The 26,566-nt window shown below is 48.2% G+C and overlaps 1 protein-coding gene across 4 annotated transcripts; it reads right to left on the minus strand.

Moving 5' to 3' along the window:
- Nucleotides 1–359: 359 nt before the first annotated feature.
- On the minus strand, nt 360–25,326 carry DIRAS2 (DIRAS family GTPase 2). Of its 4 annotated transcripts, none has more exons than XM_019463768.2 (3): nt 24,833–25,326; nt 5,877–5,968; nt 360–1,891 (listed from the first exon to the last, which is right to left on the minus strand). In XM_019463768.2, the coding sequence occupies exon 3, from the start codon at nt 1,848–1,850 to the stop codon at nt 1,251–1,253; it is 600 nt and encodes a 199-aa protein (XP_019319313.1). In that variant the 5' UTR covers nt 1,851–1,891; nt 5,877–5,968; nt 24,833–25,326; the 3' UTR covers nt 360–1,250. The 4 variants fall into 4 exon arrangements, with proteins under 4 accessions (XP_019319313.1, XP_019319314.1, XP_019319311.1 ...); XM_019463769.2 differs by lacking the exon at nt 24,833–25,326 and adding an exon at nt 24,509–24,525; XM_019463766.2 differs by lacking the exon at nt 5,877–5,968 and having other exon boundaries at nt 24,833–25,323.
- Between the last annotated feature and the right edge of the window lie 1,240 nt (nt 25,327–26,566).

Here is a 26,566-nt window from a genome sequence, read left to right on the forward strand (position 1 = left end):
CTGCCTCCGGCCACCGTCCAGTCTCCAGGCCAGCATGCAGAGACCGGCAGAGGCCGTGATTTAGTTTGAAGGATAAGGAAGCACACGAGGTCATTAAGAGGAAGAGAGAATTGATTCCAGAGCAGACTCCGCATCGAACAGCTCTTAGGAGACATTTATAATGGAGCATGCAGGATAATCTACTATTACTTGAACACATTCTCCAGGAGTACGCTTCGGCTATAGACAGATCATCAAAAACACAGTGAACGACTTCTGTTTCAAAGTATTTCATTGAGGTGCTAAAGAATGGGGTATACAGATCTCCGTGTCATTTGGAAAAATGGATGTGCTTCTGTCTTGGGATGGCCTTTGTTGGCTGTTGCCCAGCTGGATATAGACTGAGTGATGGAAAAGAGGGAAAACCATCGTGGAGGGGGAAATAATGGCCTGAAAAGAGCTTCTTTCATTGCATTTATTTAAAATCTGAGGGCTGGAAGGAGTGTGCTCCTCGTGGGTCAAGGGGAGGAAAGCACACTTCTAAAACCCTCGACATTGCTGAGATGCTCTAGGAAGTGTCACGATATCCTCACTCGCACACTGAAGGACCAAACAGGATGCCCTTCAGTGAACTCATCTGTCACCGGCCGTGAAATAATTAAAGGGACGCCTGCTGACCAGGTCTAGTGAGGTGAGAGCACCCCTCAGAGCCCAGGGCCCGCCAGTCAGCTGGGAATCGACAGTGAGCGCGCTCTGGGGGACGCTGTGTCAGTTTATGTCCAATTCAGCTACAGAACTGTGAAATGGAACAACGTGGGCCAGGTGTTCCCTTCCCCCCCCCCCCCCGCCCCTCCCGCCCCTAAGGGTGCCCAGCTCTTGAGCTGGGTGGGCATAGCTCCAGGGTCACATGCCGTCACATGCATGCAGATGGGACCTAGTCCTGTACTCAGATCGCTCGTGGGCGCGAGCCCAGAGCCCCCGCGAAGGGCCAACCCACCTTCAGAAACGCCCAGCCCCCCACCAGGTGCCCCGGGGTGCAGGGTGCATGGGTTCCCATTTTAACCGCTGGGCAGAGTCCCTGATTCTGGAGAGGGGGTGCTTACGGGCGGTGGCGTGAAGTGCCCTCTCGGGGACAGCGGGGCACGTCTCGGTCAAGATGCGCTAGTGAACACGTGGGCATCGGACATGCTGCCCTGACGACGGGGGAGGGGTCACGTGGGAGGGGACGGGGGCGGGGCGGGGCCAGGCCCCGCCCCCCACTCCGCGGGGCCTCACATGAGCACGCATTTGCCCTTGAGTTTTTCCTTCCGCTTCTGCTGCTTGCTCTTCTTGCCGTCGATCTGGAGGCTCACGGTCCTGCGCTTCTCCAGGTTGAGCAGCTCCTGGAAGAGCTCCTTCACGTTGTGGTTGAGCTTGGCCGAGGTCTCCATGAAGGCGCACTTCCACCTGCGGGCCAGGGCCTCGGCCTCGCCGCTCTCCACCTCGCGGCTGGGGCTCTCGTCACACTTGTTGCCCACCAGCATGATGGGGATGCTGTCCACGTCCCCTTTGATCTCGCAGATTTGCTCGTAGATGGGCTTGAGCTCTTCCAGCGACTGCCGGCTGGTGATGGAGTAGACCAGGATGAAGGCGTGGCCCTTGGAGATGGACAGCCGCTGCATGGCCGGGAACTGGTGGCTGCCCGTGGTGTCCGTGATCTGCAGCGTGCAGATGCTCTTGTCGCAGCTGATCACCTGCCGGTAGGTGTCCTCCACCGTGGGGATGTAGCTCTCGCGGAACGTGCCTTTCACAAACCTCAAGACCAGCGAGCTCTTGCCTACGCCACCTGCCCCGAACACGGCCACCCGGTAGTCGTTGCTCTGTTCCGGCATGTTGCTCCACAGCCGCGGCTCGGCTCGCACCCAGGAGGCACCTGGCAAAGGAACCAGACGTGCGAGAGAATCGGTTTAAAAGAAAAAAAAAAAAAAAAAAAAAAAAAGGAAGGAAAATCTTGACGAGGATTGCTTTACCCTCTTTCCATAGCTTAAAAAGAACCAAAGTGATACATTCTGTTTTCGAGCTCCCAACGTAAGAAAACTTGAATTTCATTTAAAAATTTTAGGGGCGCCCGGTGGCTCAGTCGGTTAAGTATCTGACTGTGGACTCTGGCTCAGGTCGTGATCTCACAGTTGGTGAGTTCGAGCTCGGAGTCAGGCTCTGTGCTGACGTTGCAGAGCCTGCTTGGGATTCTCTCTCTTTCTCTCTCTTTCTCTCTGCCCCTCCCCTGCTCTCTCTCTCTCCCCAAATAAATAAATTTTTAAAAAATGGCATCAAGGTCACTGTTTTATACGCATTACAAGAAACCCTCTAGATAATGCGCACTCGGTGCTTACCCAGCAGAAGCTCCCAGCATTAGAGGACGGCCAGGCACAGAAAGGCGTCTGTTACACACCCTGCGTGGTAACTGCCATGGTAAAGTCATAAACAAAGGCCGAAAGAGAGCCTGCTGGGGCATCCAGTTCTGTGTGGGGCCCTGAGGGGAGATTTCACAGAGGGTGAAGGTGTGAAGGGATGAAGGGCGGGTCACCCAGAAGACGGGGTCCCTTGCAGATGCCCAAGGGTGCGAAGGGAGCCAACACGGTGCCAGGGCAGACAGCTGGCGTGCATGGACATCTGGGGCAGAGCTGACGAGCAGGGAGCGGTGGCCTCATCAGTCGAGATAAAAGGCCAAAGAGACAAGTAGGTTTGGAGAAGCTGAGCAGGAAGCAGCTGGGCCCGGGTCAGGTTTGTAGGACACACAGGTGGAGACAGGTATCTGGTAGGTGGCTGGGCTGTGGTCTGAAAACTCAGTAGGGAAGTCCAGGCTAGTGATAAGGACGTGGGTTTCATCCATATATAAAGAGCACGATAATAAGTAAAAATCAGCCAGGGTGAAGACGTATAGTGAGAGAGAAGATCAAATTCCACATCCAGAGAACTTGACAAGTCATCTACTTCAGCTTTCTGCACCGGAGTTGCCTGCACCAGAAAATGGAGATAGTAACACCACCTTCTCCTCAGAGCTGCTCTGGGGTGTTTGTGAGACAAGGACTGTCACTCAGCACAGTTGGGGGCCCAAGCTCTCTAGCTGTTCAGTAAGGACTAGGCAGAAAAGGGGGTCACAAAGGAGCAGCAGGGACAGGAGGAAGAACTGGAGAGAAGGTAGCAAAATGCCAAGAAAGCCCAAAACTGTCAAGAAGTCATGGAGCTCGTATAGCTATACACACCTACGTTAAATGAGAACAAAGATCTCAAATCAGTAACTTGATCTCCCACCTTACAAGAGTCAAGTAACCCCAAAGGAGAAAAAATGCAGGAAATACTAGATTACAGTGGAAGTCAGTAGAATAAAGAATAGAAAAACAATAGAGAAAAATCAATAAACTCAGAAGTGGGTTTGTTTTTTAAATAACAATAAAATTAACAAGCTTTTTGCTGGACTGGCCAAAGAAGCAAGAAAACTCAAAATGTTAACATGAGAAGTGGCAGAGGAGACATCACTACTGACCCTGCAGAAACATAGCTATCAGAGGCTCCTGTGACCAACTGCATAGAAACATGCTACATAACTCAGAGGAGGCAGACCCAAACTACCAAAGCTGAATCAAGCAGAAATCGAAAATGCGCAAAGACCTACATAGCAAGACAGTAATCAAAAAACCATCCACAAGGAAAGCCGGGTCCAGACAGCTTCACGGGATTAATTATATTGGATTAATACCAATCCTTTGCAAACTCTTCCAAAAAGTTGAATGGGAGGATACACCTGTCACTCTCTCTGAGGCCAAAATTACCCTGATACCAGCTTGAGATACAGAGACATGACAAGAAAACTACAGAGCAGTATCTCTTCTGAACAAATACAAAATCCTCAACCAAGACTAGCAAAACGAATCCACCAATGCATAAAAAGGATTATACATCATAACCAAGTAGGATTTATGCCGGGCATGCAAAGTCGGCTTAACATCCAAAAATTAACATAACATACCATATCAATAAAAGACCAAAAGCATGATAATCTCAGTAGATACAAAAAAGAAAAAACTGACAAACTTCAGTACTCAATCATGATAAAAAAAAAAAAAAGAGCAAATCAGGAATAAAAGTGAACTTCTTCCTCCAGAAAAGAGCATATTATGAAACACCACAGTTAAGACAGTACTTAATGATGAAAGATTGTTTTCTCACTACAATCAAGAAAAAGACCAGTGTCCCCACTCTTGCAACTTCTATTTACCATTTTACTGAAGGTTTTAACTAGGAGAATAAGTCAAGAATGTGAAATAAAAGGCATCCAGATTGGAAGGGAAGAAATGAAACTATGTATTGCAGAAGGCACAACCTTGTAAATAGAAACTTTTAAGGAATCTTCCAAAAAGAAAACTAATAAACTACTTCTAAAAGGTTTTCAAATATCCATATAAAAATCAACTGTATATCTCCACACCCGCAATGAATAATCTGAAAACAAAATTAAGAAACCAATTCCATTTACATCATGAAAAAGCATAAGATACTTAGGAATAAAATTAATAAGGAAGCATAAACATTGTACTCTGAAAATTAAAAAAAATATATTGTTGAAAGAAACTGAAGACCCAAAGGAGTGGAAAGGCACCCATGTTTATGTATCAGAGGACTTAATTTTGTTAAAATAGCAATATTCCCCAAATCACCTACAGATTCAGCGCAGTCCCTACATAAATTCCAATTGGCTACTCTATGGAAATTTCCAAGCTGATTCCAAAATTCACCTGAAAATTCAAAAGGCCCAGAATAGTGAAGCAATGGCGAATTTAGAAAGAAAGAAAGAAATAAGGGAAGGAAAGGGCGGGAGGGAAGGAGGGAATGGGGGAGGGAAGGGAGGAAGGACAGAAGGAAGGACGTTGGAGAACACATACTTCCTGATTTCAAACTCACTGAGAGGAGCAGAAAGACACTATACATGACGACATTGTCTACGGATTCTGAAACGGATTCACAGATACACAGGAACAGATCCAGAGCCCCCAGTGTGAGAAATAACGTGTTAAAGTAACAGGCTCGGCTTTATCCCTGATAGCCAGGCGATGGAAACAACCCATATGTTCGCGGTAGAAATGGAATATTCATACCATAAAAAGCAACGCATCGGATTAATACATCCCTGCGATAAGAAAAAGCAATACCAGGAGTGGAACATGCAACACACTGGTTGAACGTGCCAGTTGAGATGCGCTCCACAGCCCGCTGGATGCTGGAAACGCCGCCCATCTTCGTGCGGCTGGGGGTTACGGAGGAGTTACGCAGTGGTCTTGCGGATTGTTCAGAATGACCATATTCTCTCAAACTTATCATGGAAATGAAATATCACTTACAAGCCAGGAAACCCAATAGGGTTGATTCTCAGACTCGAGTTAAAGGAAAGTACCCTTGGAGATGGAGTGTGGTAGCTTTGATCTGGGGGCGGTAAGAGGTGAAGGAAGTCTGGCAAACTTTAGGTTGACTGGGATGTCCTGAGCTACGAAGGGAGTCAAAGCATCTTGCGGTGCGTGTGGGAGCAAGGACAACCAAGGAGATGGCCAGAAAGACCAGAAGTGGGGCTTTCTCTTTAAGGAAATTGAGGGCTGAGGAAAGAGGAGGGGACAATCAGCCGAGGTACTGTGGGGGGAGACTGTAGGGATCGGCTGTGCATATTCAACACAGCAAACCCGGAAGAAGGCAGGAGCCACTGAGATCCAGAATGTACACAGGGCGATGGGTCTTCACGGAGAGAAGAGCGAGATCGGGTGGAGGCACGGGACCCCGTCCAGACCGGCCCCTCGACCCCAACCACCTGTCATGTCTCAGCTTAACGTGTTGAAAGGAACAAATGAGAAGCCACATAATGCATATACTTGGTTAAAGAGATAATGGAGATCGTAAAACACTCTTTCATCCACACAGAGGCCCCTTCCCTCCTTTGACAGCTTCTTTCCAGAAACAACCACTGTTAAAAAGAACAGAAATTCAGTTATCACTTCCTGGTGTGCACCATGAGAATTTTAAATAACGCACTCATGGCTTGAAGCGTAGAACTTAATGTCTTGACTTACTGACTTTGGACCATATCTTTCTGTGAAATTAGCACACAACCTTCCTCCATTGCCTGATTTTTGTGAGTTACACTCCATTTTTAAGCACCTGCCAGTATTTCAGTTTCCCAGATATAACATTTACAATTTGTTCCAAAATTTATATTAAGTCTTCTGTACTTGCCTGCAGGTTGTTTCTAAACTCTATCAAGAAACAGCTTATTGAAAGGGTTTTGTAAAGATTTTTCAATGCAGAAGTCGATAGTAGGACTGAACCCAGTGAGGGGAAAGGTCATCGTCAATCAGACTTTGCTGACTGATACATAATCTTCTGTGTCTGCATTGTTGGGGTCTTAGGTTGGGTTGGGTTTTTTTAACCCTAGTTTTTTGGGGTTTTTTTGCTTTTGTACCTAGGTCACTCTTAGTTGCCAATTTGTCTTTTTTTTTTTTTAATTTTTATTCATTTTAGAAAGACAGAGAGCAAGTGGGGCAGGGGCAGAGAGAGTGGAGACACAGAATCGGCAGCAGGCTCCAGGCTCTGAGCTGTCAGCACAGAGCCCGATGCGGGGCTCGAACCCACAAACCGTGAGATCGTGACCTGAGCTGAAGTCGGATACTCAACCGACTGAGACACCCAGGCGCTCCGAGTTGCCAATTTCTCTATTTCAATTTATTATCATCTTGCTTGGATCCATTTTATGTTTTGGCATGAACATTACTGGTAAGTTCTTTTAGATGGCATTAAAACTTCTGAGTCCATGCCACATTCCCCTGATTGATGCAATCCTGCAGCCAAACAAAGTTGCAAGTATTTTCTCCACAGATTTTAAGGACCATGCGTCTTTTAACTTGGTCATCACCAGGGATATGGGTGTGAAATCCAAAGGCTGTAAGATACTCTCTCCTCTGTAGGGAACTCGGGATTCTCCCTTCTCTTTGGCAGGTGGGGGTTTCTCTTTATTCTGAGAGCTACGCCATCCCACCAGGATATATCTAGAACTGTTTTTTGACTACATTTTTTTGGGGGGTTGGGGGCGGATTAAAAACCTGATCATTTCCGCAGCCTGGGGAAATTTTTATTTTTTCTATTTTTAGGAAGTGCTTCATCCCAACCCCTCTACTTCAATCTCTTTGTGGAACTCTTATTAGGTGATGGCCCGAGTGTACCTATTCTTAATTGCTCTAGAAGGGCTTTCCTTATATTTTCAATCACCTTTCTCGTACTCTGATTTTGCCCCTCTCATAGAAGCGCTTTCTTATCTCGGACAAGGGGATACCTTGCGGACTTTCAGCAAGAATGCTACTTGCGATTTGTTGCCGCTGTTCTTATCACATATCTGAGATACCTCTGGTTATGTCTGTTCACTGCAATCTTCCTCTGTCATGGGGTTTCCACCAAATGTCTGCTCGTCCCTGGTTGTCCCCTGATTTATGAAAGAAATCGCCACCTGGCTGGGAGAGGCAGCTAGGGCAGTTTCTCTGGATGCACAGATCTGTCCACCAAAGTCTCTTCTGCCCTGAATAGGACAACTGTCTGCAATGACCCCTTTCTACTTTCTTTCCTTTTCTGGGACTTATCTGGACTAAATGGTCACTCAGCCCCTCACCCCTCTGAAAAGCTTATACACAGACAAATGAGGGAACGGATCAAAGAAAGAGAGTAAATAAGCCATCCCAAAGGATCACAAAAATATAAAAATGTGTGTCTTATAATAAAGAATTCAAAGTGAGACGTTTTAAATACTGAATATTAGGTTAGAGGTACAGTATTATGATTTACAAGAAATATACATTTGATCATTCAGATGACGAAAATATATTTTTCAGGGCACCTGGGTGGCTCAGTCACTTAAGTGTCTGATTTTGGCTCAGGTCATGATCTCACAGTTGGTGGGTTCAAGCCCCGTGTGGGGCTCTGTGCGGACAGCACGAGCCTGCTTGGCTTCTCTCTCCTTTCTCTGTCCCTCTGCATTTGCACCCTCTCTCTCAAAATAAATAAACTTAAAAAAAAAGTTCTTTAAATCTACTACTAATGAAAGATAAATAGGTCACTTAAGTAAAAATAAGAACTATTATCGACTTTACAACACAAATAAGGACACTTTTAAAAGAAATTAATTTTCAACGGAATGTAAATTCTCTAGGTAGGAGCGGGTACTTTTACACACTTTTAGAATTTCAATTTAATGGAAGATTAATTTCATGTACCTTCTCAGCTGACCCTAAAAACTGAAAGATCTGTTCGTTAGTGGGAAACGTTTGCCAGATCGTAAAGAGTTAAACAGCTATGGTCTGTCTTTCTCTAAGGAAGCAGACTCAGTTTTTCAGGAACCTTGTTTCCTGGTGTTCCGGAAACACCCCGCCCTGCAGTGTGGGGACAGGTGTTGAAGCAGGTGACACATCTGCACCCAGATAATGGAGCCACCGTCCCACGGCGGGGGGCCCGGGGGCACCCAGATATTCATGGCAAGACTCCTAACATCTGCAAAAGTGAAACAAGTGGGGATGTATTGAGGCATGTCTTGGATTGGAAGCATTAGAATACATTATTCTTTAAGACCTTTGTTGTCGGGAGGCAAATAACCCCGCAGCTTAGGCACAGAAAAAAGGTTCACTAGTGTGTGTCTGCTACTATTCCATTTGGAGAAAGCATCATGGTCAGGAACGCCCAAGGGCCAAGTAACATGCATTTCATCACACTTTTCAGACTCCCAAGAACCTGGCCGTATTTGGGGGATTTTCTGCCTTCCTCCTCTTCTTTCCATGGGAAATGAAGAGACAAGTCATGCGAATAAGCAGCAACACCATCTCCTTGGTCAAAGGATGGGTCACCGAGGTTGACCCTGCAGCTGGCCCTTCAGGGAAATGAACACCAAAGCATGAAGGCGGCAGGGACACGGAGACCCTGCGGACACGGAGAAAGAATGTGTTCCATGCGGGGCGTGAGGCTCAGTGTGCTGTGCGCAGCCCGGGGCCTGCCTTCGCCGCGAGCCTGTTGAAACGAAGCCCTACGTGATGTGTACTTGCTCAGGTTGGTTTCTAGGTTTGGCCAAATAAAAGTCTGCAAGGTTGGCAAGTGGCTACGAAAGAGACCCTCAAACCATCATCAGTTAGGTTGTTACTCATGCTTTCGGGGTCAGAGCTAAGAATCAGTGCCCAACCCAAGGTCATGAAGATCTACCCCTGCTTTCTTCTGGAGTTTTATGATTTTAGTTCTTATATTTAGGCCATTGATCCATTTTGAGTTGATTCTTGAATACGGTGTGAGGAAGGGTGTCAGGTCACTTCCCTGTGGATGTCCCCTTGTCCCAGCACCATTCGTTAGAGAGACAATTCTTCCTCCACCAAATGATCTTGACCCCCTTGTCAACAATCAACTAGCTCTCGGGGCGCCTGGGTGGCTCAGTCGCTTAAGTGTCCGACTTCAGGTTAGGTCATGATCTTGCAGTCTGTGGGTTCGAGCCCCCCGTCGGGCTCTGTGCTGACGGCTCGGAGCCTGGAGCCTGCTTCAGGCTCTGTGTCTCCCTCTCTCTCTGCCCCTCCCCTGCTCACTCACTCTCTCTCTCTCTCTCTGTCAAAAATAAATAACATTAAAAAAATTTTATTTTTAACTCAACTAGCTATAAATGTGAAGATTTCCTTCTGGACTCCATTCTATTCCATTGGTCTATATGTCTCTTCCTATGCCAGTGCCGCACTGTTTTGTCTACCGTAGCTCTGCGTTAAGTTTTGAAATCTGTTAAGTGTGACATCTCCAGATTCGCTGTTCTCTTTCAAGACCGTTTTGGCTCTTTGGGGCCTCTTGCAATGGCGTACGAAAAATAAATAAATAAATCAGACTTTGTCAAAATTAGAAACTTCTGTGCAACAAAGAGCATTATCACGAAAGTTAAAAGAGAACACACACAATGGGAGAAAATATATATTCTGATGAGGATCGAATAGAAAGAATATATAGAGGGCCCTTACAACTGAATAAAAAAAAAGAAAACAAGCCAACTAAAAAATGGGCAAAGGGCTTCTATAAACATTTCTCCAAAGAAGTTCTACCAATGGCCAAGAGGCACAGGAAATGATGCTAAACACCACTAGTCACCGGGGAAAAGGCAGATGGAAAACACACTGAGCCCCACTGCACACCCAGTGGGATGGTCACTAACCAAAATCAAAGCAAAAGAACAACAACAACAACAGCAACAAAAAAGAATCAGAAAATAACAAGTGTTGGAGATATGGAAAAATTAAAACCCTTGTGCATTACAGGTAGGAATCTAAAACAGGGTAGCCACTGTGGGAAAATTCGACAGAGAATTACCCTATGACTCAGCAATCCACTCTTGGGTGTATCTCCCAAATCACTGATACACAATTGATACATGGAGGTATAATTAAAATAATTGAAAAGACACATTCGCAGAAGCACTCATCACTACAGCCAAAAGGTGGGAGCAAACCAGTGTCCGCTGAGATGAGCGTATAAACATGTGGTCCATCCATACAATGGAACATCATTCAGCCGGAAAGGGGAAGGGAGTTCTGTCACCTGCTACAGCATGGATGAACCTTGAGGACATTACGCGGCATGAAATCAGCCAGGCAGGAAAAGACAAATCCCATAGGATTCCACGTAAATAGGGTCCCCAGAGTAGTCACACTCCCAGAGATGGTGATGGCGTGCGCCAGGCTGGGGGGCGGAAGGAGTGGACAGTGTTTGATGGGGACAGAGCTTCAGTTTGGGGAGGTGAAGAGTCCGTGGACGGAAGGAGGTACGATGGCGTGAACGTGCTTACGGTCACTGGCTTGCACGCCTGAAAATGGTAGATCTCCTGTAATGTGTATTTCGTCACAATAGAAATATACGAGTGTGAGTGAAAACATTTCTGGCAACAAGCAAATCACTATTAAAAGACCACGCTCCTGACGTGAGCGCAACGGACAGCAGGCAGCAGGGCACACACCCTCACCCCTTTCTCGTCCACGTCACACAGCAGAAGCAATAAGGGTCTAATCTGACCTGACAAAATCCCGACGAGACCAATTACGATTTGCACCTACTTCCTGGCCCTAAGTATATACTGCATTACAGGTGACATGAAGCATCACCATTAACCAGGGCACTGGAAACCCAGCCCAGCCCGGTGGACTGCCTGGTCCAATATGGTGGCCACTCCCCATGGGAGTTCCCGCTGCCCTGAAGGGAGGCGTCCCACGCTGGATTTTGAGCGCTTAGTGTAAGAACGAATTTTAAATTGATAGTGATTGTGATATTGATTGTAAGTTAAAATGATGTTATTTCATATACATGGGGTAAAGTAAATTACTTAAAATAACTTCCCCTGTGCCTTTAGTTTTTAAGATGTGGTTACTTTGGAAAATGCAAAAGTACATACATGGCTCACATTGTATATTTACTGGTATGCAGTGTTCTAGAACAAACCCCTATATTTTTTTAGCGAAATTTACCAACACGTTGTAATGAATCCAATGCGTTACAAAATGTACTTAAACGTGATTTTTTTAGAAAAGCCTTAGAATCGTCTTCTAATTAACAGTGAAAGCCAAAAAGCCAGAAGCCAGAAAAAAATACTTATTTTCCTGCCGTGGCAAAGTATGTAAAATAACACACCAAAGTGCACGGTGACAAACTAAAATGCATTCCTTCTCCAAATCCTCTAGAAAGATAAAAAGAAAGTAGTACTTAAGTTAGGAAGAAACCAATATTCCAAGTTTCTCAGCAGAGAGATTGGCTACAATTGAGAAAAAGTACAAATGTTCCAAACACACGTTAGTGCGTCCATAATTTGCTGGAATGATTCTCCTTCAATAACAAGGTTCTTTGGCACAAACATCCTTCACTCAGTGTTTGTTTATTTGTTTGTTTGTTTGTGGTCACTCTCCCCACTCCTTCTCCACAATCCGCACCCGCAAAGGCGGGGTGGGGTCCCTGTTGGATTCACTCACCAGCACATCAGGGCATCCAACCCATCGTGGGAGAAACACTCTGCACATATCGAATGATTATCTGCTGTTGAAATACATTTTTGTGAGCGGACCAAGGCAAATCCTACCAGAGAAGACAAGTGAATTCTTCAAGGAAACAAAATAAAGGTTTGAAAAAAGCCTACATAAGAGCAACCCCTCATAGGTTGGCAACGTCAACCTTACAAAAGGATGTGTGGTAACGTTGTAGAGACAGAACCAGAGGGGCAGAAGTTGTTCCATCACGCGGGAAGTGCTTACAGCCAGAAGTCCCCAGGGGCTACGGATACCATGCATTTGGATATTTTATTTTATTTTATTTTATGGTCTCCCTTCTCCAATTTCATCCACTCCCTGACCCTCCCAGCTCTGTGCAGTTTGCTCTCTGTATTTATGAATCTGTGGCTATTTGTTTAATTATTTTGTTTTTCAGATTCCGCAGATAAGTGAAATCGTGTGGTGTCTGTCTTTCTCTGTCTGACTTATTTCACTTAGCGTAATACCCTGTAGGTCCATCCCTGTTGTGTCAAAAAGCTCGCTCTTTTTTATGGCTGAGTAATACTCCATTGTCCGTATGCCACATCTTCTGTATCCATTCATCTGTCAATGGACACTTGGGCTCCTTCCACATCTGTACTCTTGTAAATAAGGCTGCAATAAACATAGCGGTGCATATATCTTTTCGAATAAGTGTTCTCATTTTCTTTGGGTAAATACCCTGGAGTGGAATTACTGGATCATATGGTATTTCTGTTTTTAATTTTTTGAGCAACCTCCGTACTGTTTTCCACCGTGGCTGCACCAGTTTGCGTTCCTACCAACAGTGCATGAGAGTTCCTTTTTCTCCACATCCTCGCCAACATTCGTTCTTTGTCTTTTTGATTTCGCCACCCTGACAGATGTGAGGTGACATTTCATTGTGGTTTTGATTTGTAATTCCCTGATGAAGAGTGATGATGGGCATCTTCTCATGTGTCTGTTGGACATCTGGATGTCTTCTTTGGGAAAATATCTATTCTGGTCCTCTGCCCATATTCAATCAGATTATTCGGGGTGGAGGGAGTTTGGTCTTGATTTATATAAGCTCTTTACCAATTTTAAATATTAACCCCTTATTAGATATATTATTTGCAAATATCTTCTCCCATTCACTAGATTGCCTTTTAATTTTATTGATGGTTTCCTCTGCTGTAAAAAAAGCTTTTTATTTTCGTGTAGTCCCAATAGTTTATGTTTGCTTTTGTTTCCCTTGCCTGAGAAGACCTACCCATAAATATGTTGCGAAGGCCAATGTCCAAGACATTACTGCCTGTATTATCTTTTAAGAGTTTATGGTTTCAGGTCTCACATTTAGGTCTTTTACCTCTGAGTTTATTTTTGCATAGGATGTAAGAAAGTGGTCCGGTTTCATTCTTTTCCATGTAGCTGTCTCCAACTGGCAGGAGCAACGGAGGGCAGAGAGGATCTCAAGCAGGCTCTGTGCTGTCAGTACAGAGCCTGACATGGGGCTCGAACCCACGAACTGTGAGATCATGGGATCATGACCTGAGCTGAAACCAAGAGTTAGATGCTTAACCCACTGAGCCACTCAGGTGCCCCCAACTGGTGTTTTTTAATGTAAAACAGGTATTTGTAATTTATAATAGGCAAAAAGATATACATAATATTATACATACATACATATAACGTATGTTACATATACGGCAAGTATTTTTAAGATATATAAATAATATATAATAACATGTAACATATAAAAATAGAACTTTATTATATATAATCAATAAAATAAATTCAAAATAAATTAAAAACAAAAATAAATAAATAAAACCTTATTATATATATACATAATATTATACATACATATATGTAACGTATGTTACACATACGACAAGTATTTTTAATATATATATAAATAATATATATTAACGTGTAACATATAAAAATAAAACTTTGTTATATATAATAAAATAAATTCAAAATAAATTAAAAACAAAAATAAATAAATAAAACCTTATTATATATATATACATAATATTATACATACATATATAAAACATATACAGTATGTTACATACTGTATATTGTATATATTGTATACTGTATATATCGTATATTGTATGTTACCTATACAATTGTATATGTTATATATACGGCAAGTATTTTAATATATGTAAATAATACATAATAATATGTAATATATAAAAATAAAACCTGCAAGACACAGAAAATTCTTCCATATACTCTTGAAGGAAGTTAGAAGCACCCACAAAAGTACTTTCTCCCGCAGGATGTCTTACCAGTTATCTTGTAGCAAAGAATACGGAAGTGTTGCCAAACTAAAAGGCAAGTCATGCGTTTATCTTTTATGCAAAAGACAACTGTTCTAAATCCACGGCCGTTTTCTGCATGGGAGACGGCTTTCACTAGTATGCCACACAGCAGATATTTTATGAAAATAGGCAATCTCCTCTGTCTCTCTAATATAAAGATGAGATGTTAGACATTTTAGACGGGAGAGAGGGGCACCGTACCTCCTTTGGAAAAACCATCCTATGGAGACAGCAGTTTGAAAAGAGATGCGTGAAAATGCTTCTGGGAGAGTGACGTCACTAAGAAGGTGACAGGGTTGTTCCTGGCTCTGCTCCCCCCGACGAGAGGACCAACTGACACCTCTCTGAGAACCGGACGTCGCTTCAGAGGATCCCAGAACACCGGGGGGCGGGGGGGCGGAAACACCCCCTCCCCACAGAGGCCAAGACAGACTGCGTTGCAGGGGACAAGAGATGGAGCCCCACTGGGCGCGTGGCCCCTTCCCCAAGACAGCACAGCACCACGAGGAGGGGTCTCCCCTGAGCCCCTGCATCCTCCGGGGAAAAAGGGAACCCAGGAGGGACCAGCAGCCTGCCCCAGCACTGTGGTCACTTCGCAGGAGCCCCAAGTCGAATTCACACCATGGGGACTGCAGAGAGATGTGTGTGTGTGTGTGGGGGGGGGGGGGGCGCTTAGCCATCGGGAATCTAACTGTGAACAGGAAATCTGAACAGACCGGGGAGTCAAGGGGGCTCCGCCCGTCGAGCATCTGACTCTTGATCTGAGCTCAAGTCGTGGTCTCATGGTTTGTGGGATTGATCCCAGTGTCTGGCTCCACACTGTTGGCATGGAGCCTGCTTGGGATTCTCTCTCTCTCCCTCTCTCTGGCCTCCCCTGTGTGCTCTCTCTCTCTCTAAAAACAAAACAAAACAAGACAAAACAAAACAAAAAAAAACAAAAACAAAAAGAAAAAAACGAAAACAACAACAAAGAAAAGCCTTAAAACCTTCTTTTTTTAAATTTGTTTTAATGTTTATTTATGTTTGAGAGACAGAGAGAGACAGAGCACGAACAGGGGAGGGTCAGAGAGAGGGAGACACAGAATCTGAAACAGGCTCCAGGCTCTGAGATGTCAGCACAGAGCCCGACGTGGGGCTCAAACTCACGGAACTTGAGATCGGGACCTGAGCCGAAGTCGGACGCTCAACCGACTGAGCCACCCAGGCGCCCCAAGCCTTACAAACTTCTAAGTTATAAGACAAGAGTACTCGGGCTACATGTACATCATGACGACGACAGCCAACGGTGGGCAGGACACGCGGGAAAGCTGAAAGGGTGTGAATCCTAATTGTTCTCATCCCAAGGAGAAAATTCCTTCCTTAAATATTTTTTCCTTTCTTTTTATTTTATCCATATGAGAAAACGGATGTTAGATGAACCTATTAGGGTAATCAATACCCAAGAGAGATAAATCAAACCATGCCAGATGCCTTAAACTTACACAGGGATGTATGGCAATCATTTGTCAAGCGTGATGGGGAAAAGCGGCTTCTGTTACGTGACCGTGTTGGAAGCAATGCAGACGTGTTTCTGTACAGCTCTCCTAACTGCACAGTTTAAAACCTGAAACTCAAACTCTTTTTTTTTCTCTATCATTTTAAAGGTGTTTCCAAATGAAGGGTTTCCATGAGTGTGGGAGCATCGATAAAACGCATGGATGCAGTGCCCCTCAGTTCCACACCAAGGTGCACAGGGGACATCAGAGGGGCCAGAGGACAGCTCCCTGGAAAGTTGCCACTTGAGCTAAGATTTCAGAGAGGCAGTGGAGTGAGGTCTGGGCCCTGGGGAAGAGCTCCCTGGCAGAGATAGCATCCCGTGGAAGCACCTGATGCCAGTGTGGTGTGCTCTAGGGCCACAGAAGATTCCAGAACGCAGGGAGGGAGGGAGGGATCGGAAAAGCAGGTGAAGTCAACACGTAATGGGTGGGGGCAGGAGGAGGCAGCTCTTGTCACGAGAAGGACGGCAGCCACGGAGGGTTTTCAGCAGAGAAGGGACGGTGGTGTGACCCGTGCTGTGTGGGACGTCCTTGAGGACCCAGGAGGGCAGCGTGGAAGCGGGAGACAGGACGTCCTGCCTTGGACCACGGTGGCCGCAGGGCAGGGGGTCAGTGTCATCCCCGCCAAGATCACCCTCTGGTTCCAAGACCACAGATGCCAGCCATATGCCAGCAATGTCCAACGGCATGTCCGCGGCCGGCCTCTGCCCGGAGGTGCAGGCCATGTGCCCTCTCCCCACCGAACCTCTCCGCTGGGACACCTTGGACACACCCCCAAATAACGTGGGCACAACCGAACCGCCTCCACCCCCCCTCCACGCCTCCCCTTGCAACTTTCCTCGTCTTGGCCGATGGCGACGTTCCCTTCCGGCTGTCCGGGCCGAAACCCCCAGAGCCCCCCCCCCCGAACTCCTCTTCGTGTCCCGCGCCTCACGTCCAGTGCACCAGCGGCCTCCAGCCACTCCAATCCACTCCCCAACAGCCCCAGATCACCCCTGCACTCCAGACCCTCCATTGGCCACGCTGTCTCCCCCAGAATGAGAGCTAAAGGGCTCAACCCCCAGAGTCACCTCCTGCTATTTTCCCCCCAGCTCACCCCAGCCACATCTGTCTCCTCGCTGCTACTTGGACAGCAGCTGGCATGCTCCTGCCCCGGGGCCTTTGCACAGGCAGTTACCGCTGCATGGACCGCTCTTCCCCTCCCCCACCTTCTGCAGACCTATGTTCGAATATCACCTTCCGGCTCAGACTTTGCCGACCACCCTATCTCACTGCACGATCCCAGCCTCAGCCCTGGAAGTCTATCCCCTCTTCCTGCCTTATTTTTCTCCACAGCACGTTTTCCTTTCTGACATACTCGTAATTGACTTTCTTAAACCATAGGCTCCGTGCGGGCTTTTTATCGGTTTCGTCCACTGCTGTCTCCCCAGGGCTTGCACACCGCCCGGCCCCGTAGGAGGCGTTCAGTAAGGATCTGCGCAGAGCGTCAGCGAATCTGCGTTTCGCTTCTGACGAACAGATGGACGAGGACAGACCACGCAAGGTGCCTCGGGCAAGAGCCACGCAGGCGGAGATCTTGGGGGTCGGCTCGAGGCGGCCAGGCACCTGCGGCTGCCACGCGCGTTGAGCGGCATCTCGGACGTGGCTTCCCGGCCGTGGCAACACAGCGTGAACGAGGCCACCCCGCTTCAATGACAGCGCGGCGCTGTGCTCGTGATGTGTCATCCATGCCCTGTGCTGGGGGAGCACATCCGCAAGGCGGACCACGGCCCCGTGCGGGCCCCCGTGTGGGGAGAGCCCTCCGCGCCCCAAGCGCCACAGCTGGAGGCCCCCAAATACCAGAAGCAGGGGGACGTGACTGCCAGAGGCTGCAGAAGGGTCGCGATGTGAGCGGAGGCCGGACGGGGCGCCTGGCCATGACCGCACGGGCTTCGGAGGGCGGCTCACGGCCACCGAAGGGGGCCGGCTCCCACGGAGAAAGCGGACCAGAAGTCCGCTGCAACCAACCGGCCAAAACCCAGGCAGCTGAGCCTAGAAAGGCAGCAGGAGGACGGAACACAGGCAGAGTGACGCCAGCAGGGATGGGTGGCGGCCGGCTGGGGAAGGAGTTAAGACGCAAGCGACGGTCGATAAAGCGTCAAGAGAAAAACTCCTAAGGTTTCTAAGTGGCAGAACTGGAGACACAGGATGAGATCCTCTCCTGAGAGCACGCTGGGCCCAGGTCAGGCGTTAAGGGGAGACGGTGAGCTTGGGTTCCCGCGTAGCACCCGGCAAGAGTGTCTGGGCCCATCGAGGCTCACGTCGAGGGGGCAGGTGGGTAACGCGTGCTGGGCCGGCCATAGCACTGGGATCAATCAGGGTGCGCTGTTCAGGGAGGGATTGAAGCCCGGTGTGGATGAGGCGGTGTGGGAGAACCACGAGGCGACAGCAGAGGGCTCGGACAGACCCCGCAATGAGTGCCGTGGGGGGCAGCGGGTCTGCAAACATCACAGGGAGCCCCCCCAGGGTGGATCAGCCATGCTGAGGGCCGTGTCGGGGAAGCACCCCAGGGAAGCACGGTCCTCAAAGAACGATGGAGAGAATGGGGGTAGGAACTGGAGAGCGACCCCCGGCCGGGAAGCAAGGCGGGTCCCTGGGGCACCCGGCGAGAGTGGTTCTGACGGAGCGAGCGTGAGGTGCGGCTTAGGAACGTTTCCTGGGGCTCTGGCTGTGGAACGGGGGGATGGTTGCAAATCATTGGCTCAATGGAACCCAGTTTGGGCTTTTTTCTTTTTTCTTTTTTTAATTAATCGAAGGCTACACAGACATGAACGTGTATAAACATCAATGGGAAGGTAACAACTGAAGAGGCCAGCGGGATGAAATGCACGTCCCGGGAGAGCAGCTGAGCAAGGGCACTGAGAAGGCGTGCCGTAAGCACAGGACGCCGTGGCTGCAGGAGGGGTGCCCCACATCCCCCGGGAGGGGGGAGAGCTCCCAGGACTGACTAGATCCCCTGTCACTGTCACGTGGAGCTTCAGAAGAGAGGACAGAAAGACTGGGGTCACCTGGATGGCATGCGGCCAAACCGTGAGGACGGCCCCTGGACCTGGTAAGGCAATGCTCGCGGTGAGCAAAGAGCATCAGAGGTCAGAAGCCGATGGGATGAGCAAAGCAAGGGCGCGGAGTCAGTAGCTGTGAACCACTAATCAATACTTATTTGCGTCCGCTCTGCAGTTACCAGGCAGGTCAGCAAAACGTGCCGTAAAAGGCTGTGGCTACCGACGCGTCTAGAATCCGACGGCAGGTGACGTCGGACGGTCCTTAGCACCAGCTGTCCTCAGCAGGTTTGTGGTCAAAGCTAGGATCCCCAGAATCCTTCCAGGGATGAACGGACTAGCGCCACAAAAATATCAAGGAGGGGATATGCCTACGGAGGCAAAACAGCATGAATGCAGTTACAGAGGCAGGACTGCCCGTGCAGAGATGAGCTCAGGCTAGGAACAGACGGAAAGAGTTGGCAAAAGCAGGAACATGGATTTAACCAGACAAAAACTGGCGCGTCCCTGCAGACCCAGCTCAAAGAGCAAGATGTAAAGAAAAAAATCAATAGTTTAAGATTAACTGGAGAGCGTCTACACCAGGGGAGCTAGAAAGAGCCCATGCTGAAGGCCAGAAGGCCATCCAGAAGCAAGGTGCAATGTGAGACAGCAGGCTCCATGCCAGGCTGTGCGCGGGAAGAACAATCTGATACAGCGAGAGAGAGAGACGGGACCAGTAAGATGCCGGTCCGATCACCTCCACCCGCTGGAACATCCCAGGAACCTCCCACAAGGGTGGAGAGGTCCCCGACAAGCTGTGCCTTCAAAACACCCCTGATTTGGGTGTCAGCAGCCCTGATGAACAGATGAAGGACCCGAGACCCACGGTTGAAGCAACAGCGGTCGATGCCCAGCTAGGGAGCAGGGGAACCTCTTCAGCCGAGAATCGGCAAACCCAGGAAGGCAACTGAGCCGATCCAAATCAGCAACAACCGAACCACGAGCTCAGGATGCTAAAATGTTCAGGAAGGAAGTATTTTGTTTTGTTTTGTTTTTACAGTAACATCTAATATTGCCAAGCGACTTTCAGAATGGTCTTTGCTTTAAAAAGACAATAGCCACATTAGGCAGCTAGGAACAGACGACTGTGTATGTTTTCTGACCCAGTCGCCAGGAACAGTCCCCTGCCAAGAGCATAGATCTGCTGCATAAAGGAGGGTAGGTCCTGAAACGTTTAGCGCGCATGTTGATCGATCAATGGTACAGAACCAACATTATAACTGGGTGTGACTACAACAGTAGGTATCTAGTCAAAGAGGAATAGGTACCAACTGATAGCTCATGGCTGAGAAAGAAAGATAAATGGGAGTATCGTACCCCCAATAGTCACGGGACTATTCCACAGTTGTCTTTAAATCCTAGGGGGTCTTTCCCAAGCAGGGGAGCAATGAGACAGCCCGCTGATCTTATGCGCCCATGGGTAATGGGAGGTGGGGGTGGTAGGGTTAGAAAGGTGTGTCCGAGTCCATAAAATAAGGAAAATACCAGTGAGCTGGATTTTTGATGTGGAGAACTGAGCGAGCTCCTGGCTTTGTGCTGGACTCAGAGACCCGGGTACTGACCATTTTCCCCCGAAGGTACACTCAACATTCGAAAGTCACAGGTATGCACCAACATGACCATCGGAGTGGGAAGATGACACAGGAAGGAAAGTGTCCCCTTCCAAGGGCCCCTCTGTCTGAGCTCCTCTGTCGTAAGCACATGGACCCTTCTGGACTCCAGCTTCAGCAGTGGAGGCAGGAGAGAGGAGAAAGTCCTCATAGACAGCTCCCGTGTTCTCTTACTTCCTCAGAAACCCAATCACTTTCCAGACATCAATTAGCTTTAGAAAAACATTGCACAAACTCCTCTCGTACAAGACGCTGCGCTCTTTAAACCTGCTATCCTGGCTTCTGAGACAGGCAGCCGTGTGATGGAAATGACACCCGCCTCTCCATCACTCATTGACCACCGAGGCCATCCAGGGGCTGGGTGAAGAAACCAACATCCTTTCATTAAGGTCCCTCATTTCTGGGCTTCGAGAAGTCAGTATTCACGGGTCAATGATAAAGCGTTACATTTCACAACGCTATTGAATGGCGTTGAAATGGATGGCAACATTGAAAACACATACACATACCCTAAAGGATAATACGGAAAGATCTGTGGAGAATATTCAGTCATGCAGTAGATACTAGCTCACTGGTTGGTTATCGATTTGACAATGGATTTGCTGTTACCTGCCCACTAAAGGAATTTAAATATGAAAACTGAATGATCTCCAGTGGGACACGGGGACTCAGTTGCTGACGTCCGCCATCAAGGATTGGACAGAAGCACGCAGTGGTTGTGCAAAATGGCGGCACCCACCAGGTCTGCTGCTTTTTTTCTGCTACAGCAGGTCCTCTAGGCTGAATGCAGGTGGAATCCACAAGTCTAGCCACTGGTTATTTTTCAGAGAACCAGGTATTTTTGATGCAAGTGTTTAACCCAACCAGATATTTGATCCAACCCTCCTATTTTACTAATAAAGAAGCAAAAATAGGTTTTAAGATCGCACAACCAGCTACTGGTAGGGAAGGGTAGGCCACAGCTCTTACAGCAATTTGAGATTAGCTGTTTATTTATTTTTGATAGTGTTTAAGTGGCTCAATTTAACAGCTCCTAATGTTTCAGCTTTTAAGTTACTTTGTCAAAAAGTTAATATTCCATAGCCATGCTGGCCAATACAACAGCCACCAGCTACATGGGCTATTGACCTCTTAAAATGTGGCTGATCCAAATTGAGATGTTCCATAAATGTAAGACTTGGCATGGAAGAAAAAAAACCTTCTAAAATATCTTATACATATTTTGTATCGATTACATCTTTAAACAGTCATTTTTGATAGATTGGATTAAAGAAAATACAATATTACAATGAATTACACCTGTTTATTTTTACTTTTCTAATGTGACTAGTAGGACATTTTAATGCATGCATGAGCCTCACACATTTTATCTATATGGGACAGTACCGATTTTGAGGACAACACTTCACTGCACTAAGGACAGACCCACCGGGGACCTTTCTTTTCCTGATTTAGCCAGTGGCGGGAGCAAAAGATGTGAGGACCAGGGCACATCCACTCCGGGTACTGTAATGAATACTCAGCTGGTGGAGGGAGAAAGGCTTGCGAGAAACATCCTCTAGGAAAAACTGAAGCATCATTTGCAATCCGTGAAATAACTTCAGGTTCATCCTTAACTGCACATGCGTGTGCCAATTCAACTTGTAAAAGAACATCAGCAATCGTGACGGCATGACAACCACCACCTGCCTTTCGGATTAAGAGCAGATATTTCCCTAGAAAAATCATAACCAAAAACAATGGCCTAGAAATCAGCTGTCTTTAAAGAGACAGCTGTCCATTGTAAATACCCCAACCAGATAGGCAGATAGATAGACAGACAGACAAATATATAGAAAGAAAAATGGACAGAAAAAATAGACATAGATAAAGATATAGATAGATAGAAAGATAGATAGATAGATAGACAGATAGATAGATAGATAGATAGATAGACAGATAGATATCCAACCCACCTTAAAAGTGAGAATGGGACACAGGGGTTACCTGAATTGAAAGTTACAGCTCAGCACAGAGCCCTCTTTAACTTCCAACAGTTTGCAGGCAACCTCCTCCCCCCGCAGAAAACCAGACGCTCCTCTTTATAACAAAGAAATTTTTTTAGTGCAAAAGTTCACTGCGTTCATCTAGGGGGGAGAATGATGCTTTCGTCCAAATCAGTAGGTAACTTGCAACACACCAACACACCACCTAAGGCAACAAAGTAAGCACAGACATGTTTTCACAGTCACAGATGCATTCTCTGTTTGACAAAGAACGCTCGGCATTTTTCAAAGGTTTTAATGTTCCAGTAAGCTGTGCAGGCACCCGAGTGGAGACCGTGTTCCCTGATGGCTGAGAATGCCAGATTGCCAGACAGGAGCGCAAAGGCACTCCCACAACTCAGAATTCGATTTGGCTGTCTTCTGAGTCTCTCCTCAGGAACAACTATTAAAGCTGTAACAAGAAAAGATTCTGGAGGTTTCTGCAATAACCGTGCACACAGAATTGCCGTCTGCAGAGGTAACCCAGGAGGAGGAAGCAGCGACCCCAGGCGATGGAAGGCAGTCCCCTCTCACCGCTCCCCTGTCTGTGTTCACCAGGACCATTGCCTGACCACCAAACGAAGGGCCATGTGTTAAAGAGCATGAAAATGTGTCCCTGTCTGGTCTCTTCTCTTTCTGTAAGATCAACTACGGGTCTCCTGGTGCGTCGGCCCATAGGAATGCCGGGCTCCTGCATTTCCAGAGACAGAACTGTTGGCAATTTGCAAGTTCAGGCAGTGGCCAACAACAACAACAAAAAGTATTATTCCCCTCCCCCAAATTTGTTAAATTTGTTCTAATTTTACCCTCCCCTTTTCTCTCCCTCCCACTCCACCTCTTCAAATCCAAATGCCACCGGAAAAGAAGTGCATTCGGACTGATCTGGATGTAAAATGCTCCGGGCTTTTTTGGTTACCTAGAAAATCTTCTTTAAAAAGAAGATTTTATAGGTTTTTAGTTCAAAGCAGGAAAGGTCTCCTGTGCTAAGACTGGCTTCTCACGTGGAAGGGGGTCGTTCAGAAGATAGTAAAAGGCGAATATGCAAATAGATCCCTAAGGAAGGCACGCTGTGTCACTGCTCAGTTAGGACTGGATGCCCCCACCAGCTGTATCTCAGCGTCCAGTGGATGTGACCGGGGACGCACAGGGTTGCCACTTTCCAAGTCTCCCAAACCCCCAAGGATGGGTATTGGAGCTTTAAAGGAGAAAAACAGCATCCTCGGCCGCAGCAGCGCGGACTGGGGCAGAGGCTCCCGCAGGGCGAGACGACGCCAGCGGTGCCTTGCAGGGAGCGGGAGCCCACGGGAGTCATTGTCATTTGGGGGGCTGCGGCCCCTCCCCTCCCCGGCCCCTGCGCCAGGGCAACAGCGAGGGGCGCCCGCAGACTCGGGAGGCACATGTAAGGGGAGAACTGAAATATTTCGCCACGTCCCAGCCCAGCCCGTGAAGGGCCGCTGAGGGAAACCGTGCTAAGCCAACAGCCTTCATAACGCGCTGTCCATCCTTCCCACTTGGAGCCACGTCTCGTGGCACTTCCGAAAATCCACTCAAGCAACTTCCACGCTGCAAACACCTGCACCACAGCACCTTCTGAAGCACCAACTCCTGTTTGGGAAGGGATCCCAAAGAATGTGCAAGGTACGGATCTCTCTCTCTCTCTCTCTCTCTCTCTCTTTTCAAGAACGCGTTTCAGACCAGGGCACCGAGACGCACACCCTCCCCGCCAAGGATACAGAAATGCGGCTTCCCGCTCGCCAACTCCAGGGGCCGTGCTGCTGACTCGCCCTCCCGGCGACGGCAATCCCTCCTCCTCGGGGGCTCCAGGCGCGGAGGCCCGGGGCCGGCGGGGCCCCAGGGCGGGCGCGGCGCAGCCACGGCCGAGGAGGGGGATCCTTACCTGAGGGGCAGCGCAACTGCGCTCCGGGCTTGTCCCGAGCTCGCCTGGCACCGGACGGGGTAGGGCCGGCTGTGCCGCTGCGGGCTCCTCCCGAGGCGGGCGGGGCGCCGCCGCCGTGACGATGCCGTCAGCTGCTCGCCCGCCGTGCGCCCCCCGCGCCCCGGCACCTGCGCCCCGCGCCCCCGCGCCCCCGAGTCCGCGCACCTGCGCCCCGCGCCCCCCGCACCTGCGCCCCGCGCCCCCGCGCACCTGCGCCCCGCGCCCCCCGCACCTGCTCCCCGCGCCCCCAGCGCACCTGCGCCCCGCGCCCCGCGCACCCCGCACCTGCGCCGCGCAGCCCGGCCTTCCTCCTCTCGCTCTCCCTCTCCAGTCACCACTTCCGAGCTGGACCAGCTGCTGCAGCGGCGGCTGCTTTTGCTTAAATGGCGTCCGCTCGCCTCCAAAGAGCTTTTAGGTGCCACCTACTGCACGCTCCTGGAATGGATGGCCGGGACTGGAATTTTCTGAGAATTCAGTGAATTAACACCCTTCCGTGGCAAGTGCGCCGGATTCTTTTGTTTGGGATCGTTCACACCGTCAGCTGCAATCACCGCGAACCACACAGGCTTTTCTTTCCGCGTCCAGACGCTGAATGAAAAACCACCTCGTTTCGAAGTCGGGTGAAATAGGGCCACGCCGGTAGCCAACCACACGCTGCAGATTAACGCGTTTTGATTTAACAAACCCCTGGGACAAAACCACCCCGGGCGGTCTGGGGCTGGAACTGACTTTCCACCGAATAGTTTCGCATTAGCGTCTGGAGCAAACAACCAGCTTTGTTTTCTGACATTGATAAACCATTTTGTCCAAGAAGCATTTGCCCAGAAACAGGTGAATCAGCAAGAAACAAGATTTGTGGCTAACAGCTCTGTGCCAACGGTTTTCAAACGCTTGCCTGTAACCCTGATGGAATATTGCATTGAAACTACGGGTTTGAGGAATATTGCCTCGCCCTACTAAAACCCAGTCTGTTTTAATGACAATTTTTCCCAGAGAACTGGGCAGTGTTTTGTTGTTTTTCACGTTTGGTGTAGCTTATAGAATCCCATTTCCCTGTTCCGAAACTGTCTTGAATTTCTGTATAGTTTCAAATTGCCTTCTCCTTTGATGTCATTTCCAAAGTAAATTTGTGCTCTATTATTCACAGGAAATATCTGTTTTTAAAAATCTTACCTTAGGATGATAATTGTAATCGAGAAAATTTAGGATTCCCACTGGTTCATCTGAATTCCGACCTAGAAGCCAGGGCCATTGGAATATGAAAAATACACCATTTTGTCGAACTGCATGAAGGCTACCCTGGGCAACTCTACCCCTATTTTATTTATTTATTTTTTTTAGTGTTTGTTATTTATATTGAGACAGACAGAGAGAGCGACCAAGTGTGAACAGGGAGGGGGCAGAGAGAAGGAGAGAGAGAATCCCAAGCATTGATGTGGGGCTTGATCCCATGAACCGTGAGATCATGACCTGAGCAGAAGTCAAACATTCAACCGACTGAGCCACCCAGGTGCCCCTAATGTTTATTATTTATTTCTGAGAGAGAGAAACAGAGCATGAGCAGGGGAGGGGCAGAGAGAGAGGGAGACACCGAATCCGAAGCAGGCTCCAGGCTCCCAGCTGTCAGCACAGAGCCGAACATGGGTCTCGAACTCACCAACGGTGAGTTCATGACCTGATCCGAAGTCAGACGCTCATCCAACTGAGCCCCCAAGCGCCACGACCCTGGGGCGAGACAGGAAAGCACAGTGGCTGCTCCCCATCTGGGTCCGCTCTGCATTACAAGTGAACCCACGACCAGGAGGAGGAAAGCCATCCCAGGGAGGGAGCAGGTGCACCGACGGTGGGTTCTGGGCACTCCCTGCATCTGTTTCTGGAATCTGAGAGGACCGCACAGTCTAACAAATCGGGATGTTGTTTTCCGTGACAACCTCAAATGTGGGTTATCAGGTTAAATGGTAAAACGGAAGTTGAGGATGCCAAGGCATGGTGAAGGGATGGGACGGGCAGAAAATACTG

Source organism: Panthera pardus, unplaced genomic scaffold (assembly GCF_024362965.1).
Source record: "Panthera pardus isolate Hobbes unplaced genomic scaffold, ASM2436296v1 HiC_scaffold_20, whole genome shotgun sequence".
Lineage (NCBI taxonomy): Eukaryota > Metazoa > Chordata > Mammalia > Carnivora > Felidae > Panthera > Panthera pardus.

Coding starts and splice junctions, on each gene's coding strand:
- DIRAS2 (XM_019463768.2), bottom strand. CDS start 1,850: ATGCCGGAACAGAGCAACGACTACCGGGTGGCCGTGTTCGGGGCAGGT.